Here is an 18,567-nt window from a genome sequence, read left to right as displayed (position 1 = left end):
GGCCTCAGAAATGCGTGGTTAAAATCTTTCGGTTTTCTCATGTTACACCGTGTATACATACTGTCTATTCCGTCGCTGGATGGGGACCTTTGAACCTGGTATGGCGGAGAACAGGTTCCCCGTTGTGGGTCATGGTTGTCAAACGATTCTAGTATGATGGACCTTTGGACCTGGCTTGACGCAGAACGGGTTTTAGGTTATAGGTCACTTGTGGCGGTTGGTACAGATGTACAGCTAGTAGAAGTAGGGTTGCCACCCGTTCTATAATATTATGATATTTGAGTCAAAAAAATGAATCTGAGGTAAAATTGGAAAGACCGTCCGCCATCTTGGATTTCGGCATTTAAGCCCAGATTACGATGAAAATAAATATCTGAGGATCTGAGAGGACCTTTATTATGATTATACAATGTGTTTGAACCCGTATAGTGAAGCCGTTAACCACGTATAGTACGATGAATGTTATCAATAAATCACCCCCATACCTATGTTTTTTTTCGACTATTTTTAAATTGCACCCCTTCAAAGTTTTATGCCGCCAAACATGACTGCACTTGGTTAATGTACAATTATCTGTCCATTTAGATACCTGTCGCACACTAAAAAAAAATATTTTTTTCAATAGCTTATGAATTAGGGCATGCATTTCAAGCATGAATAACACAGATAAATTTCCACAATTAATCGAGAATTAATACCTACCAAAAAAAATTGTCTTCAGATTTTTTTTGTATCTTTTTTTCGAAAACGATTTTTTATTGTTAAATGATAAGCTAAATTTTAACATCAAAATGATAGCGAATGTATATTACACAAACAAAAAATAGTACGAATAATAATATATTTTCATCAATAAATAAAAAAATTGAATACAAATGTCACCGATATCGCATCGTAAGCGACTTGGATTTTTAAACGCCGCAATTCGCCTTAAATCAGTGTCCTATTTTTTTTTTCCCCAGTAATTACTATATTTTTTCAATATTTTGTCCAAAATACTATTTTCCTGTAGAAAAAAGGTGGAAGCTCTAAGCAGAAGGTAGCTGACTTTATGACTAAAAGTAGTATAGGTAAATAATACATTTTTACTTACCTACTTATATATAGTTCGTGTCATCCACGATGACGCGCAGATTTTTCGAATCTAACCTTTAATTACATGACAATAGTCAAGGCACACGTCTTCGTGAACGACACGATCTATAACATAATGAAATGTTGTTGTATGGGAGCCCCCTTAAATATTTATTTTATTCTGTTTCTAGTATTTCTTGCAAAATCGGCAACAGAAATACATCATCTGTGAAAATTTCAACTGTCTAGTCTATCACGGTTCATGAGATACAGCCTGGTGACAGACAGACGGACGGATAGCGGAGTCTTAGTAATAGGGTCCCGTTTTATACTTTGGGTACGGAACCCTAAAAAACTGAGAATTTAAATGAGTAACTAAACAATAGTTGAATTCCTGATAATTAAAATTGTAATCAATAGAACAACAAAGACAAAATTGAACATTGTAATGTAATATAAATTTATTTATAATAATATGGTTGTTGTGTTATAGTATGGTACAGAATCCACATTAAATTGTCGTGTACAATTTGTATATTTTTATCAAAAAAAAATGTATCTTATCTTAGCTTACATTAGCTATCAACATCATGACAGAGACACTAATATCAAATCTCTTATTTCAGGTCATGATCCACGTGTCATCAGCGTACGTCAATTCCTACCTCCATGAGGCCCGAGAAAAGCTCTACGACGCACCAGAAGACGTGGAACAAGTCATTGCCTTAGTCGACACTCTTTCTGATGAAGCCCTAGCAGTTGTAGAACCAAAACTGCTAAAAACTCATCCAAATACTTACACTTTCACTAAACATTTAGCTGAGCATGAAGTCGCGAAGTATGCTGATAAATTCCCTTGTACTATAGTTAGACCAAGTATGATCGTCGCTGCGTGGAAGGAGCCAGTGCCTGGTTGGACTTGCTCCAAAGTAGGCCCGCAAGGTTTCTTAATGGGTGCATCTAAAGGCGTTGTCCGCAGACTGCCTTTAGCTGTCAATAACATCGCAGATTATATTCCTGTCGATGTAGTGGTTAATGAGCTGTTGGTCGCCGGTTTTCAAACAGCAAAATCGAGTACAGGTCTGCTTGCTATATACCACGCGACATCGTCAACCCAAAAGCCATACAGATGGGCGATGCTTGAAGATACTATTAATGAAACTTTACATAAATACCCATTAAAAAGCGCCGTTTGGTATCCGCATCTGAAATTCGTTAATTCTCTATTATTGTTCAGAATATCCGCCATTTTTGTTCATTTTATACCAGCTATTCTCCTAGATATGCTTCTACGTGTGACCGGAGGCCGTCCAATCCTGTTTAGACTGCATAGAAACGTATGGAACTCGCTAAACAGACTTGAAAAGTTTATTTTTACTGAATGGAAGTTCCATAATACTAATTCCATTGAGTTAGCTAGTAAAATGAATAGTACTGATAGTAAACTATTTTATATAGATATATCTGACATCGAATGGAGAGCTTACTTCACTGCTTTGCATTTGGGAGTAAGAAGGTACTTAAATCGTGAGAAAGAATCTACTTTAGAGGCAGCGAGGGGTAAGGATACCGTGTTGTTGGTTCTTCATGTAATTTGGCAGGTTTTGGTAATTTATCTTTTCTGGTATTTCGTAGCTTTCTTGACTGGTCTGACCATGACACAAAGTGCGTGGTGTGTGCCGGCGTTATATATTTTGTATAGTTATTTATAGACTGTTTTTTTAGCTATTTGACTGCTGTTTAGTTAACATATTACTTTTTTAGGTAAACCGATGATACTTAATTACAGTAGGTACAATCATAAAGAAATAAGTAAGAGGGACCGTGCACGTTGGAGAGTCTGCCATCTTGTGTTGTAAATCGGAATCGGCACACCAAAGCCAGTGCTGCCATCTAACGTTCGCGTACGTTTTCTTGTGCATCTAGGTTCTGCCATCTTGTGGGCTGTACGGAACCATAAACGTCAAATTTACGCCTCGCGCCAAAAGCGCGCACTCTAAACATACTTATTTCTCTATGGCATTACTACTAAGCTGAACTTATTCACTTGCTAATTAAATTTTACACAATAAAATGTATATACTACTCCCTTCTTCTTCCTCGCGTTGTCCCGGCATTTTGCCACGGCTCATGGGAGCCTGGGGTCCGCTTGACAACTAATCCTAAGATTTGGCGTAGGCACTAATTTTTACGAAAGCGACTGCCATCTGCCCTTCCAACCCAGAGGGTAAACTAGGCCTTGTTGGTATTAGTCCGGTTTCCTCACGATGTTTTCCTTCACCGAAAAGCGACTGGTAAATATCAAATGATATTTCGTACATAAGTTCCGAAAAACTCATTGGTACGAGCCGGGGTTTGAACCCGCGACCTCCGGATTGCAAGTCGCACGCTCTTACCGCTAGGCCACCAGCGCTACAAAACTGCGCTGCGCTGTATATACTACTATTACCGTCAAATGGGGTAACTGAGACAGGTGGAGTAGCATTAGACAAAGGAAATATTTTCCAATAATATTGTTTTCAACTTGGTAGACTAGTTTATAGTCATAATTGTCTAAAGGTTCCCCTCTGTCCCCATTAGACCCACTTGACCGTGTTAATGATGGTTTTTTGACTGTACTGTTTAACTTAATGTTATTGTGTACGCTGATACAGTAACGTAAAGTTTTTATTTTCTTGTTTTTACCAACGTTGTAGGCGTGTATGTGACATGTATGTATACCAGGGGTTCCCAAAGTGTGCGCCGCGGCGCCCTGGTGCGCCGTAGAAAAAGTAAAGAGGGGCGCCGTGAGTTCTATCATTATCCGAAACCACAAATATTCGCGGGTACCTATTTGAGCGCTCGCAGCGTTAAATAATATAGCGTCGTGTCACTCTTTTTCGACCGTGATTTTAAATTTACAAGGGCGCCGTCGCAAAATACTAAACTTGTAACTGCGCCGCATGTTGAAAAAGATTGGGAACCCCTGATGTATACGATGAATTGCGGGCATTCCTATTGATAATCATCGAATAACTCGAATAGACTTAAATTGGGCGTTCACACCCACTCCAGTAACTTTATAATTATGAGAAATAAATAAATGATTAATTACTAAAAAAATTAAGGCGAGGGGGCGAAGTGCGCCATGCAGTCTAAGTGCGCCTTCCTTGAATATAACGAAAACTGCTTATAGAATACTAATAATTTTACTTGTAACTTGCAGTTTTATTAGTAGTATTATTACTAGTAATATTACTAGTATTCTCACCTTACCTTTGATATTATGATATTGATACTTTATGAATAAAATATACTTTATTTACAATAACAATATACATAATGGATATATACAGATGATTACTATAACTAGCTTATATCTAAAATAGGCCCTTGAGGCATTGTACCAAGGATGCTGGCGGCATTTCCTCGTTGTATCGCAATACTGATACGTTGTGCGAGACCCCCGCCAGCTCTTCGATCACTTACTTTATTTGTAAGATAATGCTCTACGTATGTACTTATTAATGTGCCGACACGTATAAAAAGGGACCTTCGGGCGTTTTGCGCTTATGGTGTTATTAAATAAGTATGTTCTGTTAAAATGTGAGTAAAAATTTTGGATTTAAGGGTATTTCGCCCAAAAAGTATTTTTACACGACACATTGTATATGTTACTGGTAACATTAATTTTTTTTATAAATATTCTTTAATGTAATACGGAAAATGGTAATTTTAAATTGGTACTATATTTTTGTTGTTATAATTATATTAGAAATAGTATATAATTATTTATAAACAAAACACTTGTTATTATTACAGAAATAGCTTTAAAAAAGCAAAAAATGTGATATTATCTATGAAAAGGGACCTTATTGTCGGTGGCGCTTATGCCATTATCAACGATGCTCCCATATTATAAACAACGCCGCGCTACGCTGTGCGGCGTAAGCGCCACCGACAATAAGGTCCCTTTTCATAAATAATGTCACAAATATTAATTGGACTGTAATTTTTGACAGTGACAGAACTCGCTCCAATGACTGATTCATTTATAAAAATCGGTTCAAAAGTGATGTCACTGAAGGATGACTTACGTTAGAACGGTTCGGGCCGAGGCGTCCGGCGCTTCAGTTTTCTACAGAAGCATATTGTGATCACCGATCATCTGTCATAGAAAACGATAGGTGATCGATGATCGGTTATACGTTCATAATTTTCTTTTAACTTTAGCGTAGTCATTTAAACTAGAACCAGTGAAAATATATGTATTCAGTGTCTTCCCAGTATTATCAAAGGATAAGAAAGTCATAAATAAACTTTAGAGCAAGGGAAGCAGGTAATTGAATGGGTTTTCGTAATGTTAGTTCATCGGTCCAAATCCGAAACATTATATAATTTTTATGTAAAGTTCCCTTTATCGTATAGAAAGCGGAAATACCCTACAAACATATTAAAAGATAATTATTTTTATATTTTTGTAATATAGATATGAATATTATGGAGGTGGTTAATAAATGTTTATTTTTTATGTCTTGTTTCATTTATTGACCGTAGCGTAGCGTTATGGCTCCTCTACACGATAGGCCATCATGCTGGCCCACTCAGATGGGCCGGCGTGTACAGAGGGTAGTGGTGTCGGATGGCTTATGGCGCGGCGGGATGGCGATGGGATGGCCACGGTGTCGGTTTTTCGTCCGCACATCAAAGGTAGTGGGCCAGCGATGGTGCGATGCGTACGCATCTACACGTGGCCCATTCCATAGTGCGTGCTCTCAACCATCGCATGGCCATCTCGCTGGTCCAGCGCTGGGCCATCGCATGGCTATCTCGCTCGTCCAGCGCTGAACCATCGTGCAGAGCCATTAGCGTAGGTGTCCGTTCTGACTCGGGCATTTTGCTTTCCTATGTCTGGATATTCTCCTCTGAGTTCTCTGCAGATCGCAATTCTTAACCAATTCTCGTGAAATATGTGCCAGATTCTATGATTAAATTTTTTTTTTTGTCGATCGAGTTTTTGGAAATTTTTCAAAATGCGGAAATTGGTATGAAGGACTTAAGCGCGTCTATGGCGCTTAAGACCATTGTGCTGAAGAGTTTTAACTACACATTCCTAAGGCAAAAGCAATTAAATATTAATATGTGACGTTCCACGCTTAGGTATGCTTCATTAATGATGCTCCAATACTTGGTGCCACGCAATGTAACGGCTCCTCTACACGATGGCCCAGCGTAGGCCAGTCCAAGGGACGCATTTATGCGTTAGAGGGAGCAAGTGATATTGCTATCTTATTCCACCGCATAGCTGCGTCCCTTAGACTGGCCTACGCTGGGCCATCGTGTAGAGGAGCCATAAGCGCCAACCGCCACAAGGTATCTTTACCCGTGGAGCGTCACATATATGGCTTGGTCGTTTCGCTACCGCCATATGGGTGTAAGGTGAAACATTTATTGACTATTCATTATTTTTTATTATACAATAGTTGTTGTAGTAACGAAACGGCCAAACCACATATTTTGACTAACATGTAGAGTTTGTGAAGCTAGAGATTGCAGAATTAGAAGCTTGGCTCTACAAGAGATCATTTCATTTCATTTCATTTCTTTATTTGCATTCAATACACTACACGGTATAACAGTATAGTACATGAAACCCCTAGGGGTGTGGCAAAAGATAAAAATTAATATTTACAGAACAGTCACTGATTATAGCAGTCAAAAAAGTCAGAGCAAAATATAATACATATTATTGGTCAGCATTAAAAACATGTTCGCTTGTATAGAAACTAGGAATTAAAAAATTACAATATAAAATAAATATAAAATTAATATAGAGCAGTATGGTTTTGAAATATGTCATCAATATTATAATAACAGCCTTCCAGTAGAAACGTTTTGAGGGACTTCTTAAAAACATGGTACTCTCGTATTTCCTTTAATTCGTTTGGTAGCCTATTGTACAAATTTACTGCTTGGTAGCGTACAGAGTGTTTAGCCACTTGCAATTTCGGGATAAAATTATTGCAAATATTTTTCTTACGTGTTTCTAAACGAACTTGTCTATCTTCCTCTGTTTCATGCAGATTTTTAACAAATGATGTAAGAAGTACGTGTACAAACAAACTAGGTATTGTAAGAATTCGTAGCTTAACAAAAAGTTCTCTACAAGAAACCCATTGAGGGGTACGTGTCATTGTCCTAATTGCTCTTTTTTGTAAAACAAAAGCTGTATTTATATTGTTTCTAAAACCATTTCCCCAGAATCGAATGCTGTATCTCAATTTGGATTCCACTAAAGAGTGATAAACCATTTTGAGATGTTGCACATCTATTTCATCCCTTAAACTCCGAATGGCGTAGCAAGCTGAGCATATACTACTTTCAATATCCTGCAGCTCATCTTTCCAACTAAGTTGTGAGTCAATGCGTATTCCCAAAAACTTAACAACGTGTACTTGATCAATCTGACTACCATTTATTCTTACAGACAAGTTATCTTTTGACTTCGAGTTTGCGTTAAAGAGCATAAGGTGTGTTTTATCCATATTAAGCTTTAAGTTATTTATACTAAACCATGTTTCGAAAGCACCAAGTGCATCATTGATTTTTTTATTAAGATCTACCATATTATTATCTGATATTATAGCACTAGTGTCATCCGCAAATGATACAACCTTCAAATCAGGAACATTCCGAGACATGTAGCTAACCAGATCATTAGTGAAGACTATAAAAAGCAGCGGGCCCAATACGGAGCCTTGTGGTACGCCTCTGGTGGCTCCGACCAATCCTGAATTTACAGTTATTTCTACATCATTTGTAATGCTATTGATTTCAACGTACTGCTGCCGATTTCCCAAATAACTTTTAAATAAAAGTAAAGCGTTCCCGCAAATGCCATAATGATTCAGTTTATGAAGAAGAAGACTATGGTCAACCATATCAAAAGCAGAGCTGAGATCTAGATATAATCCTGCTACTCTTTTCCTATTATTAAGTTCCATAATGACATCATCAATAAATTGTTCCACAGCATCAGTTGTACCTATTTTTCTTTGAAATCCAAATTGTCTGGTATTTAAAACCCGGTGTCTAGTCAGGTGAGCAATTAATCGAGATTTAAGTAATTTTTCAAGAATCTTTGAAAGAACTGGTAACAAGGAGATTGGTCTATAATTTTTAGGGTCACATTTTGCCCCTTTTTTATAGATTGGAAGAATTCGGGCAACTTTCAATTGGTCTGGAAAGGTACCTAGGTCAAAACATTTATTATAAAATTGCGCTAAAGGTTTCGCAAAGACATCTAGACAATCTTTTATTAGAGTAATAGGTATCTCATCATAACCACACGATTTTTTATTTGGCATACTTCTTACTAGTCTCTTAACTTCATAAATTGAAACTGGATCCAAGACCATAACATTCTCCACCCGTGCTACGTCTCGCTCAAAGTTATGGATTACTGTCGATATGTTACTTGATTTTATTTTACTATTGTCAAAAATCTCTGAAAAAAATTCTGCAATCTCTTTGGGTTGTTGTATAATACGATTATCTTTTTTCAAAATAATACTATGTGGAAGATTTTTACTTTTATTCCTATGACGGTTAACAACATTCCATATGCATTTGGACGAGTTCTTAGCAGATTCAATTTCTGACTGAATAGCGATCATTTTAGCTTTCTTAACAACTTTTTTAAGAGTGAGTAGATACTTTTCCCGATATCTCAGTATTGTATTATCACAAGTGTTTGTATCCACATTCATAAGGAATCTCTTCATTTTACTAGCAATTTTAATGCCTTTAGTAATCCATTTATTTCGAGTATTTTTGTCGAGGGATATTTTTTGAGGCTTTAATTTAAAACAAGTTTTAAAAATTCTTCCTACTTTGTCCAATAAATCATTTACGCCAAGGCGATCCCAATCAGTTGCACTTAATTGTTTTTTAAAATTATCACAACCAGTATTGGTTAATTTTCGATTATTTCTAACCAGAACGAGTTTTTTGCTCTTCTTTTGTTTTTTACTTTCAAGTACAATATGACAGAAGATTCCTGCATGACCATCTGCTAAGTTATTGTGGTCTACTTTTGCAGTTAAAATATAATCATCACTTAAGTTAGTTAAAAAATTGTCTATACATGACTCACTGTTATTTCGCTTAAACGTAACTTCATTTATCATTTGCTTAAAATTATAACATTTTAACAGATTAAGAAATACGGTACATTCTTTACTATCGTCCATTGTATTAACATTAAAATCACCGCAGATCACACATTTTTTCGCATGGGAATACTCTAGGAGTCTTTCCATCTTTCCAATAAATTCCTCAAAATTCTTCTTTACAGGGTTACGATAACAACAGAAAATGTGTAGGTCGGTCTCAACATCTATGATTCCACATATTTCAAAACTTTCTACTTTATACAGTTGTTTACATATTGGCAAGTCCTCCGTTTCCTTGTCTTTTGCAGCTAGAATGAGTGAGCCTCCTCTTTTTTTAGCTAATCTGGTATTGTAACACGCAAGTTTATAGTCGGGCAGCGTAAGCAGAGGGGCAGAATGCCTATTAAGAAAGTGCTCCGTTATGCAGATATAGTGTAATTTATCATCTAAAACATCTAGATATATTTCAAGTTCATTAATTTTATTGCCAATACCACATATGTTCTGATGAAATATATTTAATCAGATAACTTTTTGACAGTGCGAGCCTCATGGTTTCGTCTTGGCAACATTTTATATGAAAATGTTTTTTCTCGGTACGCTCTTGGTTCAATTTTGGAATCTGTCGCTTGCTCGGGTATCAATATTAGTACAAGAGGTTAAACAACAATTTTGCCCCCTTATAACACAAATAACAATATATTTCTATCTTTCTATATAGTTACAAATTTAGGACTGAGCGAGAGCCCATGATTTCACAGTCATTTTGCAACTAAATTATTTCAAATAGTTGTCATATTAACCACTACAAGCACACAGATGTTGTAAAACACTACTCAACAACAGATGGCAGCAATGTCTACGTCAAAAAAATATGTGGTTTTAAAACACGTTACATATAGTCCGCCTAAGCTAACTTTGCACTGATTCGAACAGAAAAAAGTTTTTGGCAACAATTTAAATTCTCGTAAAAGCTTTCATCGCTGACTGTACTTTTCTCCAAAGGCAACTATAAATACTCATCAAGACAGGTTGCGTTGTTTATCACAGAGGTCTAATGGCCACCTCCTGTCTCCATCATCAGATCAGCTCGATTATGTTAGAAGTTTTTAAGGAATGAGATGAATATGCATACATATAATTATATCCACATACAATACAGGGTGATTATTTGGTCACCTGCAATAATTTCGGGGTGATATATAGGTCATACTTACTGAGCGACTTCTATTATGGGACCAACCCCGAAATCACAAAAAACTGTTTCATACATTTTGGCTGTCTGTTAACTGCTGCTGTGCGTGTCTGTCTGTTGGTGTGATTTTATGTTTTATTAATTACCTAGTTAAGATATTATAAGTAAGTAAGTTAATATTCTTTATTGCACCACAAAGAAAACAAATTTTAAAACAGATTTACAATGTAAAGAAAGGTAGCAACAGGCGGTCTTATCGCTGTAAGCGATCTCTTCCAGACAACCTTAGGGTAGCAAGATATAAAGAACAGTAAGGTTTTAGAACAGGTAGTGCACGAATTAATTAGAGTAATAGGAAAATTACACATACAATAAGCAGACAGTACATACAGTACATTTACAATTTAAATAAACATATAAATATAACAATACATACCTATATTAAAATAAATAAATATTAGATACATATCTAAATATACATACATACATAATATAACACAGCGGCACATTAAGAAAGAGACAAGTAATGATTTTTCAGTAGGGTTTTAAAGCTTTGAAGAGTTTTCGCACACCTAATATCTAAGGGCAGGCTGTTCCACAGCCGAACAGCTCGAAAAGTGAAAGAGTCAGTATAATATTTTGTAGAGGATGGAGGGGGAACAAGTAGATATTTCCGTGAAGGCCTGACGGAGGGGAGATAGGTAAAACGCTCTTTAAGATATGGGGGAGTAGAGGGGTAGAAAAGAACGCTATAAAGAAGATTGAGAATATGAGAATTACGACGAAGACGTATAGGGAGCCACTTGAGCTGGGCACGGAAGTTGGAAATATGGTCTGCGTAGTCCAAATATAAATCTAATACAGAGATTTTGCAAGCGCTCAAGTTTATTGAGCTGGTCCTCATTAAGATCCAGATAACTGATGTCAGCATAGTCTAGTATAAAAATTAACAATTAATTATTTTAAGGACATGTTTTTGTACGCCAAAAGGTAAAACATAGTGATACCAAATTGATAATTTTATATACCACTGTAACAGTTTCACCTATGCATTAATGCTGAGGCGGGACCATTTCGTGGCAAACTATTTATTAATTTATTCTATGTTCCTTTCTTTTGTTATGTTGTTATACTTTTGTGTGTCATAGTTTATCACGAATAAATGCAATGATTTCTGATTTCTATGTTTTACAAATAAACACTCTGACATTGACATTATCTATGGGAGAGAAAAAAAAAATTCGCGATTTCAGGGTTAGCCCAATAGTAAAAGTTGCTCAGTTTGACTCATATATTAAGCCCGTAGAGCAATACCAAGATAAGTTAGCAGCGATTTTGATAGCCCAGATGGTGCACGGGTTATATTTATTTAAAATTTGATTTGATTTTTATTATAAACGTCAAACTGTATGAAAGTACGAAGTTTACTTGATACTTGCACCGTCTGGGCTATCAAAATCGCTGCCAACTTATCTTGGTCAGACTAAAAAAAACAGGTGACAAAACATCCTGTATACATACTGCGTGTCATATTTATCTTACGCTAGAAAGGTGGAATAATCAAAGTCATTGAATTTTTCCTTGTGCTCAAGAAAAAGAAAGTTAGTGACTAAAACATGAAACTCGTGTATACATATTTTAGGTAGTTAGTCCACGTCGATATTTTTGACCCACACTTCAAAGACGGTTCATGTTCATACCACCGTGAAATGTTGTCACAGACTTATGTAGTTACATGCGACTGTGAACTTTGTGCCGTGGTATTAAGGTCCAATTCAAATTGCCGTCGAGTTGTCTGACGATTGCCACCCCTGTCATTATGAGTCTGATGATGGGCATGTGACAGTGCTTGAGTTATCGATAAAATTTAATAAATATCATATACTTTATAAAACAGGTTTCCAAGTATATTTTTTGTTTTGTGTAAGTTAAATAAAAACGATATTTTTTTAGCTATAGAAATAAGGTAAGCGATCTTGACGTGTCCTTTTATTAAAAGACACTTGAATAAACTCTTTTTTTTTAAATCGGGTTTAAATAATTTTCAATAAAAGACACGTCAAGATTTTTCTAATGCTAAACACACGAACTATGGACGTGGCAAAATGTGACGTTTCGTCGGTTCAATTCGATCTTTAGATAATATGGCTCCGTCGATTACTGTCGATAATTTAGCCAACGTACACGTGGGATCAAAACAGTATTATAAATAAATATAAGTTATAAATAAATTTCAGTCAGTGTACGGTATAATACGATAAATTAGAATAGATAGAGTAGAGAATAAATAAATAAATATTATAGGACATTATTACACAAATTGACTAAGTCCCGCAGTAAGCTCAATAGGGCTTGTGTTGAGGGTACTTAGACAACGATATATATAATATATAAATATTTATAAATACTTAAATACATAGAAAACACCCATGACTCAGGAACAAATATTCATGCTCATCACACGAATAAATGCCCTTACCAGGATTTAAACCCGGGACCATCAGATTCGTAGGCAGGGTCACTACCCACTAGGCCAAACCGGTCGTCAAACCATGAATGACCATGTGAAAAGTGTGCTCGTAGTTATAGAGCGCGATGTTGTTCGGTAGTTGCTTTTAGTAAAGTTATCATTCATCAGACAAAACTTTTATATTGACGGATGTAAACTGTAATATAATTAATGAGACTTAACGCATACAGCCAATCTACAAATAGGTAAGCAGTTAGAAATGGATGGTCGATCTCTTATGTCTTACAATTTAAGTGATGCAAATGACCCCAACAAATAACTTTAAACTAATGTTATTTATACGTCATAATTTCATAGAAGTTCCACGTTTAATAACACTTCACTGCGTGTGCTTTCAAAATTGTTGCACAGTTGTCTTGGTCTAACTCTACTTATATACGATTTTATAAAGATGCCAAAACAAGTACTTAATTTACAAAAAAAACTTGAAAACAATTTGTTGGTAATTATCTCAACTAAAACAAGATAAATTAACAACATTTAAACCATTGTTATTATGAACAATAACAATATAATATATAGTCGTGCACTTATTAGGAACCATTACCGTCAATTTCTCACATTATTATTCTAATGTGAGTTTTAGATACCACACACAGTATATATGTAACTAAGAAAAGCAACCAAATGCTGATATTTATCCTTCGCGTTACTAAAGATTTTAAGAAACCGAGCAGTCTCCTCTGTCTATTTCAGAGTCTTGTTCGCAGTGTACTCGAGTATGGTTGCATCGTCTGGTCACCCAATAGGGTTGTTTCCAATTTTTTGAAACGCTTTTATTACGTTCTATATTAACTAAAAGTTGCCCTAAAATTCAACTTTTATACTAAAAACGGCTTTAAATATCTTAAATTAACAAAATATATTTTGACAGATGCTTTCGCGCCCATAACGCTCTTTGATTATGTGACGTCACAGTTTACGGTTTGACACATAACTACATACACACGTAGAAGATACGAACTGTCAACTGACATTTGTCATTTGTTGTTTATCGCCTAACTGTCAACAGTGTCAATCCGAGAGTTGTGACGTCATCAATCTTCAATGACGTTTCGAGTTTGGTCACGTGACGTGTGCCAAAAGATTTTTTAAATTCAATATTTACAAAAATATGGTCATTACAGGTCCCCTAAAACTAAAAGTAGTTTAACATTAATGTACATACTAGTAGGATATGATAAATATTGTAATAGTTTAGTATTAATATAAGTAAGGATGTCTGTTTTAAGTACCGATTACAACGCTGTCGTAAAATTATTGTCGGAACTCCTAGTGGGAATTGTGTTAGGATGTAGGCTAAATTTATTATTTTAGAATCTTATCCGTATATATTACTGGCCTGTATCTGTTTTTTTCCCCAATAAAGAAAATAAAATAAAAAATAAAATAAAACATGTTCTTATAATCCAAAAGAATTTATTGGGATACAATTCTGCCCTAAGATTTGTATATGGAAACAACCCTATTACGCAGTGCACTCTAACAACATTGAGCGAATTCAGAAAAAATGCTTTAGGCTCATGTCCTATCGTTACAACCATGATCTCATACGTCATAGTTATGAACAGAGACTACAAACAATTAACATATCCTCCCTTGAATCTCGTCGTCTCTTACATGACTTATTATTCTTTCACAAACTTCTACATCATAAAATTGACTTACCTAGCTTAGGTACTATCCCTAGACACATTCAATACTCCTGGATTTAGATCCCGTGCTCCTAAGACTTTCGCCCTTCAGGTCTACAGAAATAATACCTCTTTTTACAATCCAATCGTCAGAATGTGCCGTGAGTACAATGATTTGGTATACAAAAATAGGGAAATTGACGACCGGTTTGGCCTAGTGGGTAGTGACCCTGCCTACGAAGCTGATGGTCCCGGGTTCAAATCCTGATAAGGGCATTTATTCGTGTGATGAACATGGATATTTGTTCCTGAGTCATGGGTGTTTTCTATGTATTTAAGTATTTATAAATTATATATATCGTTGTCTAAGTACCCTCAACACAAGCCTTATTGAGCTTACTGTGGGACTTAGTCAATTTGTGTAATAATGTCCTATAATATTTATAATATTTATTTATATATTTATTTATATTTATTTAGAAATTGACATTTTCGATTTACGGCTGGCAGTATTCAAGAGGCAGGCTGTTAGGGTTCTCGGCCATCATACTATACACAATAATATCAAGCAATTTGACATGTTAAAATTATTTATGTTATTCTGTAATTTAGTGTAGTTTTAGGATATACATTTTTTTATTATTATTTTATGATAGTTATTGCTCATTTTAATTTTATTTCGCTGTGCATGCTTATTTTGGATGGCATTCTCATATAATACCTACCTTTCTATAATTATATTGTTAAACAAATTTCAATGTTGTCTGTTTAGTGTGCCTTTAAATAAAAAACGTAATAAAAATAAATATAATTACGCTGTATACAACTACAACTACATATTTATTACTATATATTTATTTATTATATACTACTATACAACTAGCCCCTGCCCAAAACGATGGATGGATTGTGTGAAAGAGGATATGAGAAAGAAAGGAGTGAGTGCTGAGGTGACGAAAGATGAGAGAGATGAGGAGAATGGAAGAGAAGAACATGTTGTGCCGACCCCACATAACGTGGAATAAGGGCAGGAGGAAGAAAGAGACAAATAGCCCCTGCTATTGCGTAGAAAGAAATGTTAATTACCTCTCACGTCCAATAATGGTCCCTAAGACAGTTCCTTCAAGTCTTTTTTGGTTGTGGTTAATTAAAAAAAACTGTCAATTGACTAAATTAAATTTAAAAAATTATCGACGAAATATATATTTACCGTATTTTCATTACTTAAATGTTACAATTCTAAATAAATTAGTCAGCTAAGCCTCGTAAAATTAACTGCCATAGGCGCCATCATTTGATGCGAGAGGTATAGGCTATCCTATAGTTATCTCTATTAAAGCCCTCAGCATACGGAGCGTAAGCGTAATAAAATAAGAGACGCGTAATGGTATCGCAATACGCGCGTAGAACGAGAGCGCTAGGAGCAAGAACAATTAGTTCAAACAAATCCGCTCACAAAGCGTCGTCGTAGCGTAGCATTAAATATTTCTGTCGTCATTACAACAGGCGTAGCGTAATACACGCGTAAAAAACAAAACTTCTGATATAATCAAACAATAAAAAATCTTCTTCGTCTGACTAGAAAGTAAGATTGTCGATACATCCGCTGAAGACATCTGACGACAGTGACGCCATGATTTTAACTAATAAGATTTCACTTATAAACGATTACGCTTACGCGACGCGACGACAGGTGACAATCGCTATCGCAACGACAGCGAAATGCTTTGTGTCTCTCTCTGACTCTTCCATATTAGTGCGACAGTGACAGTTGCGTTTCGATCGCCACGGAGCGTAAGCGATTTGCATGCTGGCTACGCGGCTGAACTCTACGCGTCTCGTACTCGTAATAGTACGGTCGCCAAATCTCAAAAGCCCTCTAGAAACACGATTTAATTGACTCGGCTCGGCCTTACCCACAACCGGTATCAATGTGTTCGGACAGTTCTCCTGATCACCGTACATGCGGTAGTAAAGCGGAAAAATGGTGGAGGGGATAGTAATGACGTCACAAAGATGGCGGCCGGACCTATTTTTTTTGGCGGTGTATCTCGAAAACCACTTAACCGATTTTAATCATCGAGGTGTCAAATAATAGCTTATATTATGGAGATTATTTCCTTTTCTACAAACATTTACGTGAAACCTATAGGAAAAAAAATAATCACAAAAAACAGTTTTTTTATAAAATTATTATTTTTTATTTTGTAAAAATCTCCGTAAATATTAGCATTTCGCAAATTTTGTTTAATATAAAACATATTGCTTCATTATCAAGGAATATAATGAGCCTTAAAACATACAGATCGAGTAATAAACAATGAAGCTACACTCATTTATTTGCGCATGGGTAACGATAACTGGCTTTTACCGGTCGAAACTGTGGTGACTGTTACGATACGTATTGAATGGAATTTATAGAGTATCGGTTTTAATTACTGAAATTATAATGACAATTATAAAAACCAGACACAATAATGTTACCTTACTTCGACGTTTAGTCTCTTTTTTCGTCTTAATCATAGGTAGGTACATATTTCTTTTTACTTAAAAATTTTATACAGGGTGAACTTTTAACCACCAGTCATACTCTGCGCAGCGACTTTATAGGTCATACTGAACAACTTTTACTATTAGTAGTCCCCAAGCCGCTCCGAGGCCAGATTTAATTGACTCAGCTCGGCCTTACCCACAACCGGTATCAATGTGTTCGGGCGTTTCTCCTGATCACCGTACATGCGGTAGTAAAGCGGAAAAATGGTGGGAGGGGATAGTAATGACGTCACAAAGATGGCGTCCGGACCTATTCTTTTTGGCGGTGTATCTCGAAAACCACTTAACCGATTGTATTCATCGAGGTGTCAACTAATAGCTTATATTATGGATATTATTTCCTTTTTACAAACATTTACGTGAAACCTATAGGAAAATAATAATCACAAAAAACATTTTTTTTTATACATTTGGTTGGTAGGTTTGTCTTATGTTTTAAAGCAGTAAAATCTTTCAAGTCGAAACACAGTATAAATATACATTTTGTTGTCTAATCTAAAAGTATGATGTTCATTGTTTAAGACTGATTAGTGATTACTGAATTAAATAACATGCTATTTCTTATTTTTGTTTTATTTTTTAAATCAGGTATTAATTTATTCACTATGTATCACTATACAGGCAAAATGTGTATCATAGTTGGTCTGTAAGTACTTACTACTTGTGTCGAATATAGGTATAAGATGAAATTTTAACCACCAGCCATACTCTGCGCAGTGACTTTACAGGTCATACTGAACAACTTTTATTATGGGACCAATGCCGAATCACGCAAGAAAATTTGGATCTGGAATGACACCCACTGGCTGTGCCCTACCACACAAAGCGAGATGACATTCACAATGCCCATACCTCTCTTTTGGACGTAGTTTAAGGACGTACCCGGGTCCATGACGCATGCTCGCCACACCGCTGCTTAAAATAAGCTGACGCACCGTAAATTGAATTGCGTAAAAATCGCAAAAAATATTACACGGAGATCTTATGGCAGACACCGTACCGGTGACGTAAAAGACGCAACTGTTTTGCGAACAAAAAAGATTCGCGTGAAGCACGTCACTGCGATTCCGTACCGTCACCGTTTTTTAAACAGCGGTGTGGGGAGCATGCGTCAAAAACGGTACGCATACGACGCGTCACTGCGATTCCGTATCGTGACCGTTTTTTAAGCTGCGGTCTGGTCGCACCTTGTATTGTATTGTATTGTATTGTATTCGGGCGATTTTTCCGCAACTCGACGACTTGCGCCTATTTTGCGTGATATGTTGGGGGTGGGCTAGTCCTGCCAGCCCAGCTCTTCGAGGAATCCTATCAAACCTTTGATGTTGAGTAGGACCTCGGGGAGGTCTCTCGGAGATCCGAGATGTTTAGCCCTGTATGGAGTCACTCCGCTGCATTCCAGCACCACGTGAGAGGCTGTTTCTTCTG

At 36.2% G+C, this 18,567-nt stretch overlaps 1 protein-coding gene across 1 annotated transcript in view; it reads left to right on the top strand.

Annotated features, from left to right (window-relative positions):
* LOC133533084 (putative fatty acyl-CoA reductase CG8306) overlaps window positions 1–5,584 on the top strand; it is a 40,610-nt gene extending 35,026 nt beyond the window's left edge. Inside the window, exon 4 of the mRNA XM_061872027.1 lies at window positions 1,701–5,584. Coding sequence (XP_061728011.1) covers window positions 1,701–2,786 — 1,086 coding nt within the window. The 3' untranslated portion in view covers window positions 2,787–5,584. The remainder of the gene's footprint in view (window positions 1–1,700) is intronic.
* The last annotated feature ends 12,983 nt before the right edge of the window (window positions 5,585–18,567 follow it).

Source organism: Cydia pomonella, chromosome 28 (assembly GCF_033807575.1).
Source record: "Cydia pomonella isolate Wapato2018A chromosome 28, ilCydPomo1, whole genome shotgun sequence".
Classification (NCBI taxonomy): domain Eukaryota; kingdom Metazoa; phylum Arthropoda; class Insecta; order Lepidoptera; family Tortricidae; genus Cydia; species Cydia pomonella.
This window is presented reverse-complemented; position numbering and strand designations above follow the sequence as displayed.